The sequence below is a fragment of the Trachurus japonicus genome, chromosome 9 (genome assembly GCF_045865225.1).
Source record: "Trachurus japonicus isolate A0001 chromosome 9, Traja_1.0".
In the NCBI taxonomy this organism is placed as follows: Eukaryota; Metazoa; Chordata; class Actinopteri; order Carangiformes; family Carangidae; genus Trachurus; species Trachurus japonicus.
Window position 1 is genome coordinate 7,206,120 of NC_140915.1, and position 19,228 is coordinate 7,225,347.

Consider the following 19,228-nt stretch of genomic DNA (forward strand, 5'->3'; position numbering starts at 1 on the left):
GTAAATAAAATCTCTGATGGTCTAAGTATCTTTTCAAGTATCCCCTCTATCTCTCTATCTCAAGTATCCTCTATCTCTCTATCTCTGTTCCTTCCTCTCCTTCTCCTCTTGGATGCGTCAGGACGCGTGCCAAACCTCGGTGCGTAATGGACACCGATCCATCCTCTTCTTCTCTCCTCCGTTGTGTTCCCGACACGCTGGGATGTCTCGAGAGTCCAGAGAGGAGGAGGAGGAGGAGGAGGAGAGAGAAAGAGCGATGACAATAAACCGTTTGAGTCACCATTCGAGGGGACGACACTCCCGCCAACTCGTAGACGGAGAGACGCAGTTGGTTGGTGTCCGTTACGCGCAGCACACACAGGTCACCTCCGTGCGTCCTGGCGCATCCGGCACCGAGAGGAGCAGAGCGGAGGAGTGAACCACTGTCTCCAGATGTTGTGTCGGTGCTCCGGTGTCTCGGTCTGTGGCTCCTCTCCGGCCGCTCGGTGCTGAATGCTGCGGCGCTGCTGCCTGGACCTCACCGAGCAGGTCTCCCTCTCACGGTGACCGATTGTTTCTCGGAGCATCAAGGACTCTTTAGGCTGTTTTTTCTTTTTTAACGTCATAAAGTCGGGACTAGGGATGTCACGATAATAGATTTTTTCGGTACGATTATTGTCAGAGAAATAATCATGGTATTACGATTATCACGATTATTATGCATGAATTAATTTCACAACACTATTAACGTGTAAAATCAAATTTAGTTAAAATAAACATTACTAATTATAAAATATTTTAAATATCTATTAAAATATGACCAATTATTAATCTGCCAGAGGAAGTGTTTGAAATATTGAAGTCATTAATTGTTAATTGTTAAGTAAATTTTTTTTTTTTTTTTAATACAAATGACACTCTAGCATTTAAATTCCTACCAATTCAATGCTACGTTAGGTAAATGGACCAGTATCTGTGCATTTACCTTTACTTTGGCGCACATCTGCCGATATGGTTCATACATATCATCTTTTTTTGGAAAGTGACAGTAGTTAGCAATCTTTGCGATCAATTAATTGTGGCGTTTAATACCGCGATTAATTGTGAAAACAAGTAATTGTGACATCCCTAGTCAGAACAGAAACCGTCCCTGAAGAGCGGCGGTTGCTTCAAGCTCGATAAAGTAACAACCTCAAAAGATGTTTTTCAATTATTGAACATCAAACACTACCTCATTCAGTAAAATCAACGAAAAGTGAGAGACTTTATCACACGGGCCAGTGGGTGTTAAAGAGGATAAGATGCACTCAATACTTTATTACCAGCAAAATGTAGCTAACATATAAACCAACATTAGTTAATTTAAAGAATAATATGAGGATGTTATGAGGCACTTAAACAGAGACTCTTAATCGTAATCGTAATATCTCAATATCAGCGACCTATCACATCAGCCGCAGAACTTCCTGAGCTCACTCCTCCACAGCAGAGGTTAATGGACTCTAAATGTGCTTTGTTTGAACAGCACAGTTCATAGGCTACATATTTTATCGCCAAGTCAATATAAAGGCCTGCTTATAGCTCTTACTCATAAACTGTATTGTCCCCGAACAGGAAATTTGTAGTTGTAGCAACTGACATGAAATGACACAACAATTGGACTTGAGTAAGAACAAGGAAGAGAGGTTGTTCAGCAGCCAGCTCTCATTTGTCTGAGTTGTTCTTGAACACACCATACTGTACTTCAAAATCAGATTCAGTGAATTTACACCGTGTTCATCCTCTGACTGGATGAAATGAGAGCCTCCTGAGTTTATTATCATTATTGATGATCAGAGTTGATATTGATCTGGTGGTAGTTCTGTGGTTCGGCCTCCAGGTGGCAGCAGAGTAAAGAGATTCATCCTGAACAGAGACACTTCATGGACTGTTACAGAGACGAGCATCACTGTGATCCTGTAAATATAAGAATCTAACTCATTTAGTGATGTGATTTTATTTCCCTCTGTTAGGGAATAAAGTTTTTTTGTTTTAATTTTTTTTTTATTTTTGCTGAAGTTTGTTTTGTTTGCACTGTTTTTTTTTTAATTTTATGTATAAGGACAATTCCGGGCAAATTCAACTCGGGGGTGTATTTTCCTAACATTTTAGGTCTAAAAGAAGGAATCTGAAGATTTCATGCAGTTGGAGCTACCGTTTGTGTCATAAACACAGGAATATCAACTCTTGACTTGCTTGAAGTGTAAATTTTTTTCCACAGACAGCGTCAGGTGGCGACTCAAACATGCGCCGAGAAGTTTTTTTTACTTGAAGCAAGTCAAGAGTTGATATTCCTGTGTTTATGACACATACGGTAGCTCCCACCGCACCTGAACACACCGCACACGGCAACTTGGGTCTCGCGCGAGACTCCGGGAGACTTTGAATTAGATCTAGTTTTACAAACATGTTGGCTTGCTTGAAGTAAATAAACTAATTGGTGCATGTTTGAGTCGCCATCTGACGCTGTCTGCGGAAAAAAATTGCGGCTTTGAGGGCTGGAAACAGCCTAAACAGCGGAACTTCAATCCGCTCCCATTCATTGCTGCCGTGGCGATGCGGGGACAGACACAACTACCACAAAACAGGAGACATTAAACTGAAAATCTTCAGATTCCTTCTTTTAGACTTTAAAATGATATGAAAATACACCCCCAAATTGAATTTGCCCGGAATGGGTTTTATGCACAGCTCCTTTCTGAAATAAGCCAAACTGATTAATCCAGGTGTGTCTGACCATTGTTGTGAGGTCAGACACACCTGGATTAATCAGTTTGTCCAATAATGTAAGACAGGAAATAAAGGAGCTGGCTTATTTCAGGAAGTAGTGGAGCTGTGCATAAAGTCTATTGTCCTTTAAATTGCTCAACTGAATTTACTCATTGTTGTTTCAGAGCTTTTTAGTTCGTGCTGCATTCAGGTCACATGGGAGTTTCTTAGCCCTGATCATAGCCTCTGCTAATCAGACTGGTTTACATAACTGTTACTTTAGTCCGTATGTAGCTAACTCTTATTTAAAATCCTTCCAGAAAGTCACTGGTCTGCAGCTTTTAAACACTGGAACTTTAACGACTTGTAGTTTTTCTGCAGCCAGGTGAGTCTACAGCAGAGCTGAGTAACAGCCGACTGATTCACTACAGTCTCCACTTGTAATCCAACCCAAGACCCATGATGCATCAGTGGGGGGGTTTCTAGGGCGACTCTGACCGTCAACAAACATGGATGAATCTGCAGGGAGCTCTCAGCAACATGAGTGAGTATGTTTATAGATTATTATGAGTCAAAACTACATTAAATATGTTTGTTTGTTTTGTTTGACTCTGAAACAAGGAAACAATTAGATATTTTAATCTGATGTGATTCTTCGAACTAAATAATGTATTTGAGCTACAACATTTACCTATAAAGAATAAAATGATTTTGCAAGGAAAATATAAGTCATCATCTATAGAACAAAATACATTTTTCCTCTTAACCTGTCAATGAGTAAAGAAAGGGTGTTTTTCTGGGTTTAAAAATAAAAGTGACAGAGAAGATCAAAGGTCAAAATAAACAAACGGTCTCCTCACATTTCCTCATAGTCGATCCTGTTCCCACATCCCGACGTTCTCGGCCCGACATCCCATGATCCCCAGACTGTACGTGATGCCATGGAAACAGGACATGAAGAACCAGAGGCTCCTGATGAAGGTATAGACACCAGAGCAGGAAACAAAGAGTCAGACTTCACTTCCTGTTGGGGACAAAAAGTCTCAATAACATGTTTAGGTTTAGTTCTGCACCATTTTATAAAGGACCTCCCTTTAGAGCATGAAAGTATTTTACTGCAAAGTTTAGAGATTGCAGATTTACAGTCAGAGGTTTAAAATGTCACATCAGTCAGTGACACCTTCAAATGAAACCAAAAGGATTTCTAGTCTGATCATGAAGAGATTGGAACTGAACCAATAAAAAAAACTGAACCTTGATCCAGTGAAACCAACAGATCCATTCAAAACATGTGGTTAGAAATCTTTAGAAAGCATTTTTATTACTCTCTTTTCAAATTTGTACTTATAAATAAGACTTTGAGTCATTATCTTGTTGTTAATCTTAATGTATTTAACTATAAACTCTGATCTTTGTTTAAATTGACACGTCCACTTGTTTGTTTGAGGTCTGAGTGAAACCAGACTCCAGATACATCTCCTTTAGTTAAATGTCTGATTATCAGCTCTACTTTTACTGAACAGACACTAGATGACAGTATTATTTAAGGATTTTAGCACCTTCCCATTCAAGTCCATTTTAATTCTGTGTGTGTCAGAACGCAGCTCTAGCAGGGATTCCTGTGGATCCTCTTGAGGAGTCTTTGTGTTTCTGTGGACGGGAGCGTCTCTGCCACAGTCAGGACACCGACCACTGCTCTTCATCTTCCTCCTCCTCCTCCTCCTCCTCCTCCTCTGCTCCTCTTAACCAGATGGGACTGACAGCTCATCACTCCTCCCACTTCTCCAGGTAAAACACCTCAGACTGGTGCTGCATTCAGGTCGTGTTGGGAAAATTCCAGTTTGTTTACAGTCAGCAACTTATGGACAATGCAATGCGACGTCATCTGTGTTTTCCTCAGCTCCGTGGTGACGATCAGACGTCTCTATCAAACCTGAAGTCAGATCACACAGACATCAATAAACTCACCTGCTCCTCAAGCTGAGAAATAATCTTTACAGTAATGAGGTGGATAGTCCTTCAGTCCAGTTTTCAAATCAATGAAGAGAAAGCTGGAAGCTATGATTAAAAGAAAATGTAAAGTGTAAATTAATAAATAAATTCGTTTTGGTGATAAAATTGTTCTTTTTGTCTAGTTATTGTGTATTTCCACAATTCTGCAATAAATATTAGTTTAGTTTGAGTCTAAATCTCAAGTTCTTGCTTTCACAAGAGCATATTGCATTTTAAAAGCGTCACCTGCAGAAGTCAAACCGGATGTAAACAAACGGAGGGACGTGATCTCGCGAGACTTGGTTTTTGAGACGGCCAGGCGGCCAAGATGACTTATTCGTGGCTCTGGTAAGATGTAATTCAGTCTGTTCCATGTCCATAGCTCCCGAAAAATGTCTCAGATTACTTATTTCTAAGACTGTGGAGGGAATCTGTCAACCAGTGATCTCGTTCACTTCTTCCGTGAACTGACTTTCCACTGAAAGGTTTACCCGCCAGAAGATAAACGTCAATGGGGCGGGGCTACTTTGATTGACAGATTGGTCACCGTGACAACAGCCGTTACAGTTTGGAACCGTTTTAACGTTACCTTACCACTTGGAGACTCCTCGGCTCAACACGGCTAAAGAAAAAAACAAAACAGTCTCTCGGCTGCATTCGTGGTGTTGGTGTCTTTTGGATGATTTCTCATGTAACCATCGGACAATATGACTCATTGTTGTCCTCCTGTCTTTTCGGTAAGTGAAATTCTAGCGCTAATGAGCTCAGGTATCGATGTCTGCGCATGTTACTGACGTTAGCTTTGCTCGTTAACTATGTTATTAACCGGGTTAGCCTGTGATGTTAAGTTAAGCACGGCACCGAAACCACAAGTCATGCTAACGATGCTAACAGGAGAATAGTTTCTCACCACATGAATTTAACCGACACCGCGGTCTCTGCCCCACTCCTCCTCCTACATGTCTGTGTTTTACTTTGGTTAGATGATGACAGTTACACAAAATGGTCACGGTTAAGTTTATTTTCGGATTAGTCTGGAATCAAGATCATGTATTTCGCTCTATTTGCAGTGCTTTTTCTGTCGTTGTGGTTCTTTGTGGCATTTATTTAGGCTACTGTGGTTTGGTAATTTTGAGGTTGTATGTGTTTGTTTTGTTGTCACATATATGTCTACTTTACCATTAGATGGCTGGATGATTCCCTCTTTAACACATCCTCGGGTATATTATTTCTTTAGCCAGTGTGAAGGGAGGAATCCTGCACACTGTGAAACTTGCACAAATATTTTATTTTTTTGCGACGTTTCGGTTGACCTTCTTCAAGCAAGCACTGGACAATGAGAAGAAGCCATCTTTAAATGGGGAGACTGCCTGGATCAGCAACTTTCATGTAAGTCTGGATCAACTGGTCCCATTCTGACACACAGATGTGGGAAGACGTCCCTCACTTTTAGTCAGTGTTCAACAATTTTATTGTCTTAAAAAAAACTAATCATGAACAATGCAGCTGAGGTGAGAAAAGAATCAGGATGGGGGCAGACATAATCTCTCTCCTCTTCCGTTTTCTAACACAACCCACACTCTTTCTACTATCAATATACAGATGTGTAAATTTTGTTGTTTTTCTGAAATTATTATTCCACATTAGTTTGAGTGGTGTCTGTTCAGTGGGTGGCTGGCTGATGTCTCTGTGTCCAGCAGGTGGAGCTCTAACATAATGAGTACAACTCCTTGTTGAACTTGTCATGGTTTTGTGTATTTTTTCCCCCACCTTTTGTCTCAATGCTCGAGTTATTTGAAGACTGTAGTGACTGTGAAGCAAGATGTTTTGTGGCTTTTTGTAGACCTAATATTCATTACCCTGCTTTATCACATTCACCTGTCTGGTTCAATGAGATGGTGTCTTTCTTTTCAAATCACAATTTATACTTTATTTACAGGATAGCCCCTTGAGATGTGCCATCTCATTTTCGAGGGGGTCCATGTTATCAACGGAAATACAAACATACTTAGTACATTATAATATACAAAGAAAGTAAGCAGAACAAACAACAAACAAACAAACAAAAAAGAGAACAGACACATGATACAATATAAAGACACAGACGCCCATTCACACACACTCACACACTACAATGCTCTATCGATCCTGAATCCCCCCATACAACACTCCAGTAAAAAATAAAAATAAATAGATGAAATAAAATAAAGATTTGAATGTGTGACAGAAGCTAAACTCCATTCTCTCTTCCCTCCAGGTGAATTAGTCCTGCTTTCCTCAGAGCTCACAATGGCAGCTGCAGCACCAGGTGAGTCAGTGAAGCATCATCTTAATTCATAATCGTAGCTGGATGGAAAATAATGTGATCATTCAGTGGTTTGATCAGGGATCTGATCCCTGTAACTAACAGATCATTACTCTCAGTATAATTATGTTACATCTCTGGAGTGCTTTTATTCTCACAGGGGGCAGAGACTATTTTTTTTTTCTATATCTGTTTTTATTATTAGAACAGTGCAATGGTCTCTCCTTAGATTTATGTTTTTTGGGTAATGATATGAGCCCCCTAATTATCTTATGAATTAGCTCAATTTAAATTGGATAGGATCCTTTTTACAGCCACAACTGTGTTGGATACTCAGTTGTAATATGCAATGCCTTTGCCTTTGCCTTTCCTCTCTGGTACTTTGTACAAAAGCAAGATGCTAACCATTTCAAATAAGACATTAGATCACTCTGTACTATAATTACTATAATTTTAAATTAAAGCAGAAGTAAGCGATCCGGTCGTTTTGGCTAATGCTGTGTTCCAGGCAGGCTTTTGAAACCGTAAATTACAGCTTCAAGTCCCGACTTACGACTTTGTAGCGTTCCCGGCAACCCACTCGTCAGCCGATGGAGTTAGCAGCCCCCGTCCCTACGTCACCACATTCAGGCGCATTCCTTGGCTGCACCAGACTGGCTCTGGCTGCACACACACACAGCCCTTCATGCCGTTCTCTCTCCTCATTGGATAAAACTTGTAGGATACGAGAAAAGTTTTCTCCTCGACTCAGAGCAGAGCAGAGTGACTGAGAGACCCGTGTTTCGGTCCAAACACTTTATGTAAGTGATTGCTGTCGGAAGATATAACTATTTAAGACTTATATTAACGCAAAAATATCGCTTACTTCTGCTTTAAAGAAAAATAAATTTGGTTGAATTCAAAGTTGCAGTCTTGATCTATTTAAGTCAGTGATTGTTTGATTAGTTACTTCAACACATTTATTTATTTAACTGGCATATTTATCTATATCAATTTAAGAACACACACACACACTGATCACTCAGGCCTCTATTTGTTTGAATCCTGGGCAGATGTGAATCACTTTTCCACAGTCAGTGACAGTGATCAGTGTTGCCAATCAATAGCTTTGTTATCTGTCTGTATCTGGATGATACCTGACACTACTGAAGGACACATACATATTGCAAACTGCCTTGTTGTTCTCAGAACTTGAGAAGTTCAACACACAATTTACGTAGTTGCATTCAGCCACAGTAGGCACAAGTAGTTGATATTATTTAGACCAGATCTCAGTGATAGTGTTGAAATTTCTACTGGGTTCTTGTTGATAATAAAACACATTCATTTCCCCCAGTTTACAAGTTAACTTATTGATCTTTTAATGTGATCCCAGAACGGGATCATTTGGAATCAGAAGTATTGATATTTCAGGATAAATCCGCACAGTACTATACTCAACTAAACATATATGAGTATAACTGGAAATTATAAATCATAGCTTTTAGTGCAGGAACACTCAGTCGTTTTGGATTTTAGTTATACTGTTGTTAATGTCAGTGATTGCGTGGAAAAAATGAATAATAAATGGTTGTATATCTCTGTGTCCTTACAGATGGAGATAAACCTCTGTTGCGCAGCAGCAGCTTCGAATGGCTGCCACCTAACAGTGAGTTGAGCCCCTCCTTGTATGCAAAACAAGTCTGGTTGCCTATGATTCAATTTACCCAGAAAGGTGTATTTTTCAAGTCTTATTTTTACTCTGGAATGGGATGCTTGTTGTGAATATGGAAAATTTGTAAAAACACGTTGATGTTGCATTTTATAGAAACTGAGTACAAGGAGTGTCACTAAATTTTCACTCAGGTTTATTACCAACTTTATACAACTGGGCTAAAATCGTTTGATTGCACAAGTATGTACTGTGCACACATTTTACTACTTACCCATAGTTTTCCTTAAATGACTGAACTGATTTTCTCCTCAGTGTCTGAGCTGAGGGTTGTTCTGCTGGGGAACAGCTGGTCTGAGAGGAGTTCATTGGGGAACTTCATACTGAGTGAGACCAAGTTCAACACTGAGGAAGAACCAGACTGTTGTCAGAGAGTCAGTAGACAGTTAAAGGATAAACAAATAGTCCTCATTAATACTCCAGATCTGCTGCATCCAAACATCCCTGAAGACAAACTGACAGAGTTTATAAAGGACTGTGTGAGTCTCTCTGATCCTGGACCTCATGTGTTCCTGCTGGTTCTACAGCCTCAAGACTTCACTGAGGAACAAAGACTGAGGCTCTGCAGAGTCCTGAGACTCTTCAGTGATCAATCATTTGATCATTCATTGATACTGATATCAACACCCAGAGAGGAGAGTTCAGGTGGAAACTACATGAACCATCGACCATTAAAACACATGATCAGAATCTACAGATACTTGAAGCAGGAGAACCTGGACCGCACAGAGCTGTTAACACAAATGGGTCAAATTGTGAAGGAAAACAATGGACATGTGAGCTGTGATGTTTTTGAGAAAGCAGCACCAGGTTTAACATGTGATCAGGAAAACCCAAAAAAAGAGGAAGTAACCAGTTTAAACTTGGCTCCTACAAAAACTGTTGATAAGTGCAGGACAATCACTCAGTAAATTACAACTTTATTTATGAATCACTGAAAACAGAAGTTTTGTATTTGATGTTACTGTGTCTTTGACAGAGGTGAAAACTACCAGTGAATGTACAAGGACCCAAATATTGATTTACCATATTTTACATCTGTACAGTACAATCAGTTAGAAAAGTTAATTTGTTTATTTATCTGACTGACTGAAAAAGATCCATAATGAAGAAACTGTAAAAATGTAGGCTACAGGTGCTCATTTGATAGACATTAACAGCCAAATATTTTTTTTATTTAAAATTACAGTGAAAATCAGTTTTGATACACAATAATGAGGCAATATTCAGCAATGTATAGGCTACATCTTTATTAAAGAAATGATTGATTACAGTCAAAATAATGAATTGAGTAGTAAATCATGAATGGACTTGCACTTTTCTAATCTTTATGGCTACTCAAAGTGCTTTAATGACGATATGTTCATTGTATTCTTTAACCTAATGTTTAATGTTTTATTTTCATGATTTTATAGCAGATGAACTGAGGATTGTGATGATTGGTAAAAGTAAGGACAAAAAGAATACACTCTTCAGATCTATCACTGGCAGCAAAGACTTTCCACCTTTAAAATTCAACCTACAAAAGCGATGTGAGGCTGCTAGAGGAGAGTGGAAAGGAAAACCATTCACAGTGGTGAAAACTCCAGACATGTTCAGTCTGTCTGTGGAAGCATTGAGAGAAGAGGTGAAGAACTGTGTGTCTCTTTGTTCACCTGGACCAAATGTTCTGCTGCTGTTGGTGAAACCGTCTGAGTTCACCAAAGACAGAAAAACACTGAACTTCATTCTGAGTTTATGCTTTTAAATACTCGATGGTCGCCCTAACACATGAGGAGACTAAAATCAGTGTCCCTGTTCAACAACTGCTTTTAGACTGTGGAGGAAGACAACACAATATGTTTGAAAATGACCATAATCAGCTGATGGAGGAGATTGAGAAGATTGTGCATGAAAACAAAGGAACCTTCCTCACCTTCACTGAAGAGACCTGGAGAACAAAGTCTGACCCCATGAAACCAGCTCGAAACCTGGTTCTGTGTGGGAGGAGAGGAGCAGTGAAGACTTCATTTTAGGTCAGACAGAGCTTCATTCAGTCTCCAACTCCTCAGAGTGTGTTAAACATCAGGGAGAGGTGTGTGGACGTCAGGTTTCCCTGGTGGAGCTTCCTGCCTTGTATGGAAAACCTCAGGAGGAAGTGATGGAGGAATCACTCAGGTGTATCTCCCTCTGTGATCCTGAGGGCGTCCATGGCTTCATCCTGGTCCTACCTGTGGGTCCCCTCACTGATGAAGACAAAGGAGAGTTAAAGACCATTGTCGTGGAAATTTTCTGTCGCTGTTGCTGGTGAAAAATTAAATAGAGACTTGGCCGGCCATCATGATTTTATTTCCTTGCAAGGAAAGGTCCATTCGACCCGAGTGGGTGATGTTAATGAAAAGACAAAGACAATGGGGCGACCGAAACACTTATAGCTGAGGAAACACCTCCTCAGGTATGCCACACCCCTTTGTCTGCTGCAGGGGCCGGTCCAATACTCAGACAGTGTGTTTTCAATGCTCTTTGTCTGTTGGAGGTATTGGCACCGACCCCCGAGGGTGTATTTTCACACCTGGGGCATCCTGCAGGGTTACATGTTTAGAGGTCTAGACATTAGAATACACAAATGGGTAACAAACAAAGGAGTTCTCATACCTTGGGAGGAAAGCAGGGGGTAGGGACGTCACAAGTGATTAAACCAAAGGAATATTGAAATTTACCATTACAATTCCTCCTTTTGATTATTCATAAATCACACAAGAAAAAGTCACAACTTAATCGTCATTACAGTTGCTAGAAAAAGGAAAAAGTTGAAAAAGTAAGAAATCATAGTCAGGAAAAACAGGTATCAGTTACAATAAAACGATTAGGGTAAAGAAAACAATTATGTCAATTCTAAACATGTTCTAAATAAGTTGTTCTGCATTGAGCGGTAGGGTTGTCTATAATAGAAGGTTATCTAAAATGTGGTTTTCAAATGTAAAGATTTTCAGAAATTCACACTGACAAAACAAGTAATTACCAAAACAAGCAGTACAAATTCTACATGTTAGACAGTCTACTGAAACTTGACTTGTCAACCTTCCAAATGAATTTGTGGTGTCTAAGTTATGTAATCGACTGTAATATTGTCACACATCATATGTTGTCTCATGTCAAGTTACATTGTTAACTTGAATAAACATGTAATATTCAGTCCATTGATGATAGTGAGGTTTCCTGATGTAGTCAGAACGTAGTTATGTGTAACACGATTCTGTAACATCTTGAACTTTATTGCAGTCATTGCTTGTGAAAGCAGGGGCATGTCTTCTGTAGAGTTCTCAAGATTCTCAATTGTCTATGTGGCTCTGTAGTTTGGTGTCTGAGGGCACCAACAAATCTTGTCCAGGTGTTCTTCAGAGAGAAGTGGAGAAGTGAAAAAGGGAGTGGAAAGGGGCAAGGAGAGTTGTTGCTGGTTCCTCCACCGAACAAATGTCTTTAAGGTAGAAATATGGAACAGTGCCTGACCATGGTTCAGGTTGGGTACAATTTCTTAATTGTGGTGAGTTTGGGCTGGCAGAATGTTCATGGATGGAGTTGAAGTATGGTAAAGGTAGGAGTCCTTCTGCACACATGACAGTGGGATTTTGGTTGTTGAGGACAATGGTTCATGAGTTGGGGTTGTGTGTCTCTTGGTGCAGTAAAATTTTGATGTAATCCTCTTGGATGTATTCTTTGGGCATCATATCTATGCTTGCACTGTTCTTCTGATCTCTTGATGGTTGTGTTCTAAAGGAAGTCTGTCATTTTCTTATCGGCCGTTGGTTCTGCATTGCTCCTCAGCTCTGTTGGTAGGTGAAGTTGCTTCAATGAGGTTCTTCGTCTTCTGGGCCATCAGGCCTGTGTTGCTCCTCAGATGTGCTGGATGGGTCTTAGGTGTGATGGAGAAGGACCTATGCATCTGGATGGTCCTTGTTGATTCCATGGAGTTCCTCTTTGTGTTGCTCTGGTTCACAGCTGGTCCCTTTGTTGGCTCTTTCCTGCAGTGACCATCTTCACAGCTGGAAATCATGGAGTGGTGTGGACGTTGGTTGTGAAAAGGCTGATTTTCACTTGCTGCATCTGTTGTATAAACAAAACATACACATCCAATACCCCCCCTTTTGACACATGGTTTTACCCATGTGTCACATTAGTGGGAGTAAAATAGTAAGAGGAGAGTGAACTTAAACAGATCTATCCAAAAGAAAGAACCAAATCAGGTTAGATAGTTAGTTTGTTAGTTTGTTAATGGTTATTCTTGTCGGTCCAGTCAGGAGTCAACCTGTTGGAAGATAGCAATTCAGTTATGTTCTTTTCCATCATCTGGTGGGGGGAAAAGAGTGATAGGGTTTAAAATATTGCATCTTATGACAGTAATGTTGGACATTTCTAAAAGTACAGTGTCAAATTTTAGTCATCGTGCTGTGGAGAGGTGAACAAAGGTGTGCCAACTGGGGAGTCTTTACAGGGAACAATCCCTCCTACTGCTTTAAAAGACTCAAAGACTGGCATTATGTAAATCGATAGCTTCTTGATTTTGGAGTGATCGCAATAGGTTCATATTTGATGAGGCCAAAACATCACAGTGACTGACAACCCACAGTGTCTTAGGGACCTCCTGTAGGGCTGAAATAGTTTTAACTTGTTTCAGACAAAAACAAACACACAAATAAACAAACAAACAAACATACAAACAAACAAACCTAAAAAGTGTTTTAGGTACCAGCTGGATTTTCTTTGAGTGTGCACAACAGATGTTAAACTCTTAAGAATAGCTCTAGATTGATCAGATGTTTTCTTGCCAATTGGCTGTGCGCTTACATTGTTTTTCTTAAATGGGTCCCAATCTTCCCTCTAATTATAAGTGTAAATGTGTAGAACCAAATGGTTTGTGGTGTACATGTCAAAATTGAATTGGTGTGAGAGAGAATGATAAAACACATCTGTGTTGTCCGGTAGATGTGTGCTCCAGTATCAACTCTCTTTCCCAACCAACCTTTTTCAAATGTCTCATCAGGTCCTGGTGACACAAGAGGTTCAATGCAGTTCCTCTGGTGTCAAAACTGTTTTTCTGGCTTCTGTAACAAGCTTGGAAAAGGCCGTTAAGGGTTGCAATTTCCATTGATATGCATACTGCAGGTCTAGGGTGTGGTGAACAAAGTAGTGTGAAAAACATTTGGCTCCAAATTAGATCAGTTTGTTTTGCTACATCTGGGGTTGAGACCAGACAAAGGCCTAATTTGCACATCAAGTATCTGCCCATCAGGTTAATTGGGTAGTTTTCAGAGGGCATGAATGCATGTTTGAAATTTGACTTTAGCCCATAGTATCTCTAACTATTTTGACCTGATGAACACAACACATAATTTTTGCTCAGTTCTTTCATAACCAGTGTCAGTGTTCAAACACAATTTGTAGTTATGTGTATAATCTATACACTCTATGGTGTGTGTGAATGTGGTGCAGTACCTTTCTCAGATTTCACAGGTTGGTTAAGCTTGTCAGCAAGGATCCATTCCCCTCCGACCATCCCGGATCATCCTCAGTCTATGTTTGTTTGCTGGAGTTGATGATGTTCTTAGGGGACAGTTACGTATCCAATGTCCATGTTGGCGACAATGATACAGGCGTCACTGGGAACTTTTCTTCCTGAGTTCCTGTGTCCTTTCTTTTTGTGTCCATGACTGAGTTGCCCATGTTTCCAGACTGTGTTGATGTCCATAGTCCATACACAGAAAACCATTGTTGTACCTTCTGGTCCTGACTCTTCAACCATGGGCATGTTGAAGGCTATATCTTGATTGGAATGGTGTAGTCTGTGTGCAATTGGAGAAGATGATGGAACAGGCACACCAGATTGGGCTGCTCCTGAGCTTGTTGAGCTTCTTTGTTGTGGCGTGGTGGAGTCTGTTTCTCTTCCCTTGCTGGGTGTTGCAGAGTTGTATGACGGTGGAGCTGAGGGATGATGGTGGATGGCCGTTGAGGTCTGGATCCAGCTTCAAAGCTGTCAACTGTGGAAACAAAGAAAAGGAAATCTACAAGCTTGGTGCTGTAGTGTTAGTGTGAGTTGCATTTTTCTTTCTTTTTCAAAATTTTCTCTTTTTTTTTTTTTTTTAAGCAATTCTTGTGTTGCTTTCCCCATCTGTAAACATTATTTTAACCTTTCATAATTTACAGACTTTTTTCCTCATTTCACTTTTTGTTACCGTTATCTTCAATACTAATTTCCTTTTAAGGGATTCCCCTATTGGGAATCCAAATTCAACTGTACAAACATTTCAAATATTTAAAATTTTAGTTCCCACATTTTCCCTTTTCATAACATCCACAATCGGTCCCTCCGGAGGTTCCCCCTCAACGGAATACTCCCCATTCCAAATGGAGATCGTGCACGACAATTCAATACAGACGTCTCTGTAAGGACCGCTTCGTTTATGGCACCAACGATAAAAAGCCGGTCACTTCGTTTATGCTACAAGCGATAAAAGCAAATCATTTTGTTTTAGGGTGACAAAGTGATTAAAAAACAACCAGTCGTTTCGATTATACTACAAACGATAAAAGTAAATCATTTTGTTTTAAGGTGACAAAGTGATTAAAAACAACCAGTCGTTTAGTTTATACTACAAACGATAAAAGTAAATCACTTTCTTTAAGGCTACAAAGTGATTGAAAAGTACCAGAATCGCTTTGTTTATGCCACAAGCGACAAAAGGCAAATCACTTAGTTTTACGGTTACAAGTAATTCAAAAACCGATCAATTTGAATACTACAAATGATAAAAGCAAATTATTTTGTTTAGGCTACAAACAATTAAAAAGCCGATCCCTTTGTCCCTGCTACAAAGTGATCAAAAAGCAGATCTCTTAGTTTGTGCTACAAGTGATCAAAAAGCCGACCGATTGTGGATAACATGAGAAATTAAAATGTTATGTCTAATTAAACCCAAATTTTAGAGAAAAATAATTTAAATGTCAATATTTCAGTGCTCACCAGATGAATTTCCCTGACTTAGTTCGCAGAATTCCAGCGGCAATGATCCAGGACGACAGTAGCAGCCCTCCCCTCTTTTTGAGGTTTGGAGGCTGGAAAACTTTTCTCTTTCCAGGCTGGCCTGTCGCTGCCAGCCGTCCATCCCAGACGATTGCACGAGGAATCCCGGACCGAGCCCCCAAATTGTCGTGGAAATTTTCTGTCGCTGTTGCTGGTGAAAAATGAAATAGAGACTTGGCCGGCCATCATGATTTTATTTCCTTGCAAGGAAAGGTCCATTCGACCCGAGTGGGTGATGTTAATGAAAAGACAAAGACAATGGGGCGACCGAAACACTTATAGCTGAGGAAACACCTCCTCAGGTATGCCACACCCCTTTGTCTGCTGCAGGGGCCGGTCCAATACTCAGACAGTGTGTTTTCAATGCTCTTTGTCTGTTGGAGGTATTGGCACCGACCCCCGAGGGTGTATTTTCACACCTGGGGCATCCTGCAGGGTTACATGTTTAGAGGTCTAGACATTAGAATACACAAATGGGTAACAAACAAAGGAGTTCTCATACCTTGGGAGGAAAGCAGGGGGTAGGGACGTCACAAGTGATTAAACCAAAGGAATATTGAAATTTACCATTACACCATCCAGAACACATTCAGCTGTAGAGTCAATGACTTCACCATGATCATGATCACTGTGGAGTCAGATCCTACAGCTCCAGCTGTTGTTAACTTTGTCAGAGATAACAGAGACATCCAGGACCTCTGTCAGAGCTGTGGAGGAAGATCTGTTGTTGTCAACATCAAGGACAGACAGCAGATCCCTGAGCTGTTGGACACTGTGGACAAGATGAGACTCAACAAAGACAAAGCATCCTGCTACACAACTGAGACTTTTGCACTTGTGCAAATAAAAAAAAACATCCAACTGCAGACTGAACTGAAGGAATGGAGAACAAAATACATAATCTGTGGTAAGTACTGGAACATAAATTAATAGCAATACATTTTACTACAGTTTAAACACTTGAGTTATGATTTACTTGAGCCGTATGCATTGAAATAAAAAAAAAAAAAAATGAAATGTAATTATTGACTCTTGATGCAATGGGTCTGTAACATTTTCATTCTGTAACAACATTGCAAAAACTTTGGTAAAACTCTCAGCACTTAAACTTACCTCAAGTCTTAATTTTTACAGGAGATGATGACGAGAAGAGTCCAGACTGTCTCAGGATTGTGCTGATAGGGAAGACTGGAAGTGGAAAGAGTTCTTCAGGAAACACCATTCTAGGAAGAGAAGAGTTTAAAGCTGAACTGAGTCCAACATCAGTCACTAAATGTTGTCAGAAAGCTCAGGGTGAAGTGGACGGTCGTCCTGTTGTTGTGGTCGACACTCCTGGTCTGTTTGATAACAGTTTGTCTCATGAAGGGGTTAATGAGGAGATGGTGAAATGTATCAGTCTTCTGGCTCCAGGTCCACATGTCTTCCTGTTGGTGGTACAGATTGGAAGATTTACAGCAGAGGAGAAGGAGACACTGAAACTCATCAAGAAAGTCTTTGGTAAGGATTCAGAAAAGTTCACCATCATTCTTTTTACAAGAGGAGACAAGCTGGAAAATGGAAACCTGTCAATTGATCAGTACATTGAAAAGAATGATGATTACTTTAAGAAGTTAATCTCTGACTGTGGAGGAAGATACCACGTGTTTAATAACCATGATAAACAAAAACCTACACAAGTCAAAGAGTTGATAAAGAAGATTGATACCATGGTGAAGAGAAATGGAGGAAGCTGCTTCACTAATGAGATGCTGCAAGAGGCTGAAGCAGCAATACAGAAAGAAATGGATAAGATCCTGAAGGAAAAACGAAAAGATGAAGAGAGAGAAGGAAGAACTAGAAAGAAAACATGAAGAAGAAAAGGAGGACATGAAAAGAAGAATGGAAGAACAGAAAGCAGAAATTAAACAAGAGAGAGAACAGAAAGATAAACAACTCAAGGAAATGGTGGAAAATATAAAGAAGGAACATGAAGAAAAGAACAGAGAACAGGAAGAGAGAGAAGAAGAAGACAGGAAGAAGAGAGAACAGGAAGAAATTGAACGAAAAGAGTGGGAACAAAAAATAAAAGACCTGGAAAAGGAAATAAAATCACAATCAGAATCAAAAGAGATCGCTGACAGAGAGCTGGAGGAGAGTAAAGAGGAGATGAGAAAACAACAGGAAGCCTGGGAGAAGGAACGAAAAGAGTGGTGGGAAAAACGAAAACAAGATGAACAGAGACAACAAGAAGAACAAACAAGACTCAGAAAACTCCAAGAAGAATATGAACAAGAAAGAGAAAAATCTGAAAACAAAAGAAGAGAAGAGGACAGAATGAGAAGAGAACAGGAAGAGAAGGAACGTAAAGAATTAGAGGAAAATTATAAAACAGAAATGGAGAAAATGAAAAAGAAGTACGAGGAAGCAGCCAGAAAACAAGCTGAGGAATTCAATGTGTTCAGAGAGAAAAAGGAGGAGTACTTTGCAGCTCTGATAGATAAACACGTGAAGGAAATGATGGATCTGAAGCTACAGTACGAGAAAGAAATGCAGGATCTTGCAGAACACAAAGAAAAAAATCTGAAAGAAGTTAGGGAGGAACTACACAGACACAAAGAAGAGATGACTGAGTTGGTTCTGCAACTTCTGACTAAAAAGAAAGAAAACAGGAAAGAAATAGTGACAATGAGGAAAACACAGACAAAAGAGATGGATGATCTTCTAAAGGAACATTCACTTGAAAACAAAAGAAAGGGAAAAGAAAAAGAGGACGAATTCAAGAAAAGACACAAAGATGAAATGAAATCATTTGACAAAGAACTTGTGAACCAAAGTAAAGAAGATCAGAGGAAGAGCAGAGATGAGCTGTCAATGAAACAGGAGCAAGAAATTAACGAGTGGAAACTGAAGTTTTTTAAACAACAGCGACAAAAGCAGAAGGAAGAACTAGATGAACTACAGAAAGAACACGAGAAACAACTGAGAGGATTAAAACAGAAACTTTTGGGGAAAAATAAAAAAAGAGAAGAAATTGATGAGTTGCAGAAGAAACACACAGAAGAGATGAATGAGAAGAAAATTGAAATTATATGGAGACAGTGAGAGGCAAGAACTGGAGGAACTGCAGAACCAGCATGAGAAAGACATGAATGAACTGATAGAGAAGATTCAGATGCCTGATGAGCAACGGCCCTGTTACATTTCATGAGCAAAAATCCAAAGTCTAGAGGGGGAAAAAATACATCAGGTTATTATCAGACACTGCTTGTAGATCTTTGTAGTAGAATACAAGTCCCACCACAGGCTTTTTACCTCCCCTCCAGATGAGCAGAACAACAATGTCCAGGATGTGACTTTAACGTGCAGATAATGAAGATTTTCCTTCCCCCAAGCCATCATGAAATGCTTTGAGGTACTTGTCTTACAGGAGGTACAGTATATCCAGTTGCCCAGTCAT

At 39.9% G+C, this 19,228-nt stretch overlaps 1 protein-coding gene and 1 pseudogene across 1 annotated transcript; both read left to right on the plus strand.

Annotated features, from left to right (window-relative positions):
* Positions 1–3,162: 3,162 nt before the first annotated feature.
* Positions 3,163–4,521, plus strand: LOC146980853 (sperm-associated microtubule inner protein 10-like). Its single transcript, XM_085788078.1, has 3 exons — positions 3,163–3,271; positions 3,600–3,708; positions 4,325–4,521. Exons 1-3 carry the CDS (start codon positions 3,237–3,239, stop codon positions 4,517–4,519), a joined length of 339 nt encoding a protein of 112 aa, XP_085644204.1. The 5' UTR covers positions 3,163–3,236; the 3' UTR covers positions 4,520–4,521.
* A 4,069-nt stretch (positions 4,522–8,590) lies between these two features.
* Positions 8,591–18,873, plus strand: LOC146980854 (uncharacterized; annotated as a pseudogene).
* Positions 18,874–19,228: the final 355 nt, after the last annotated feature.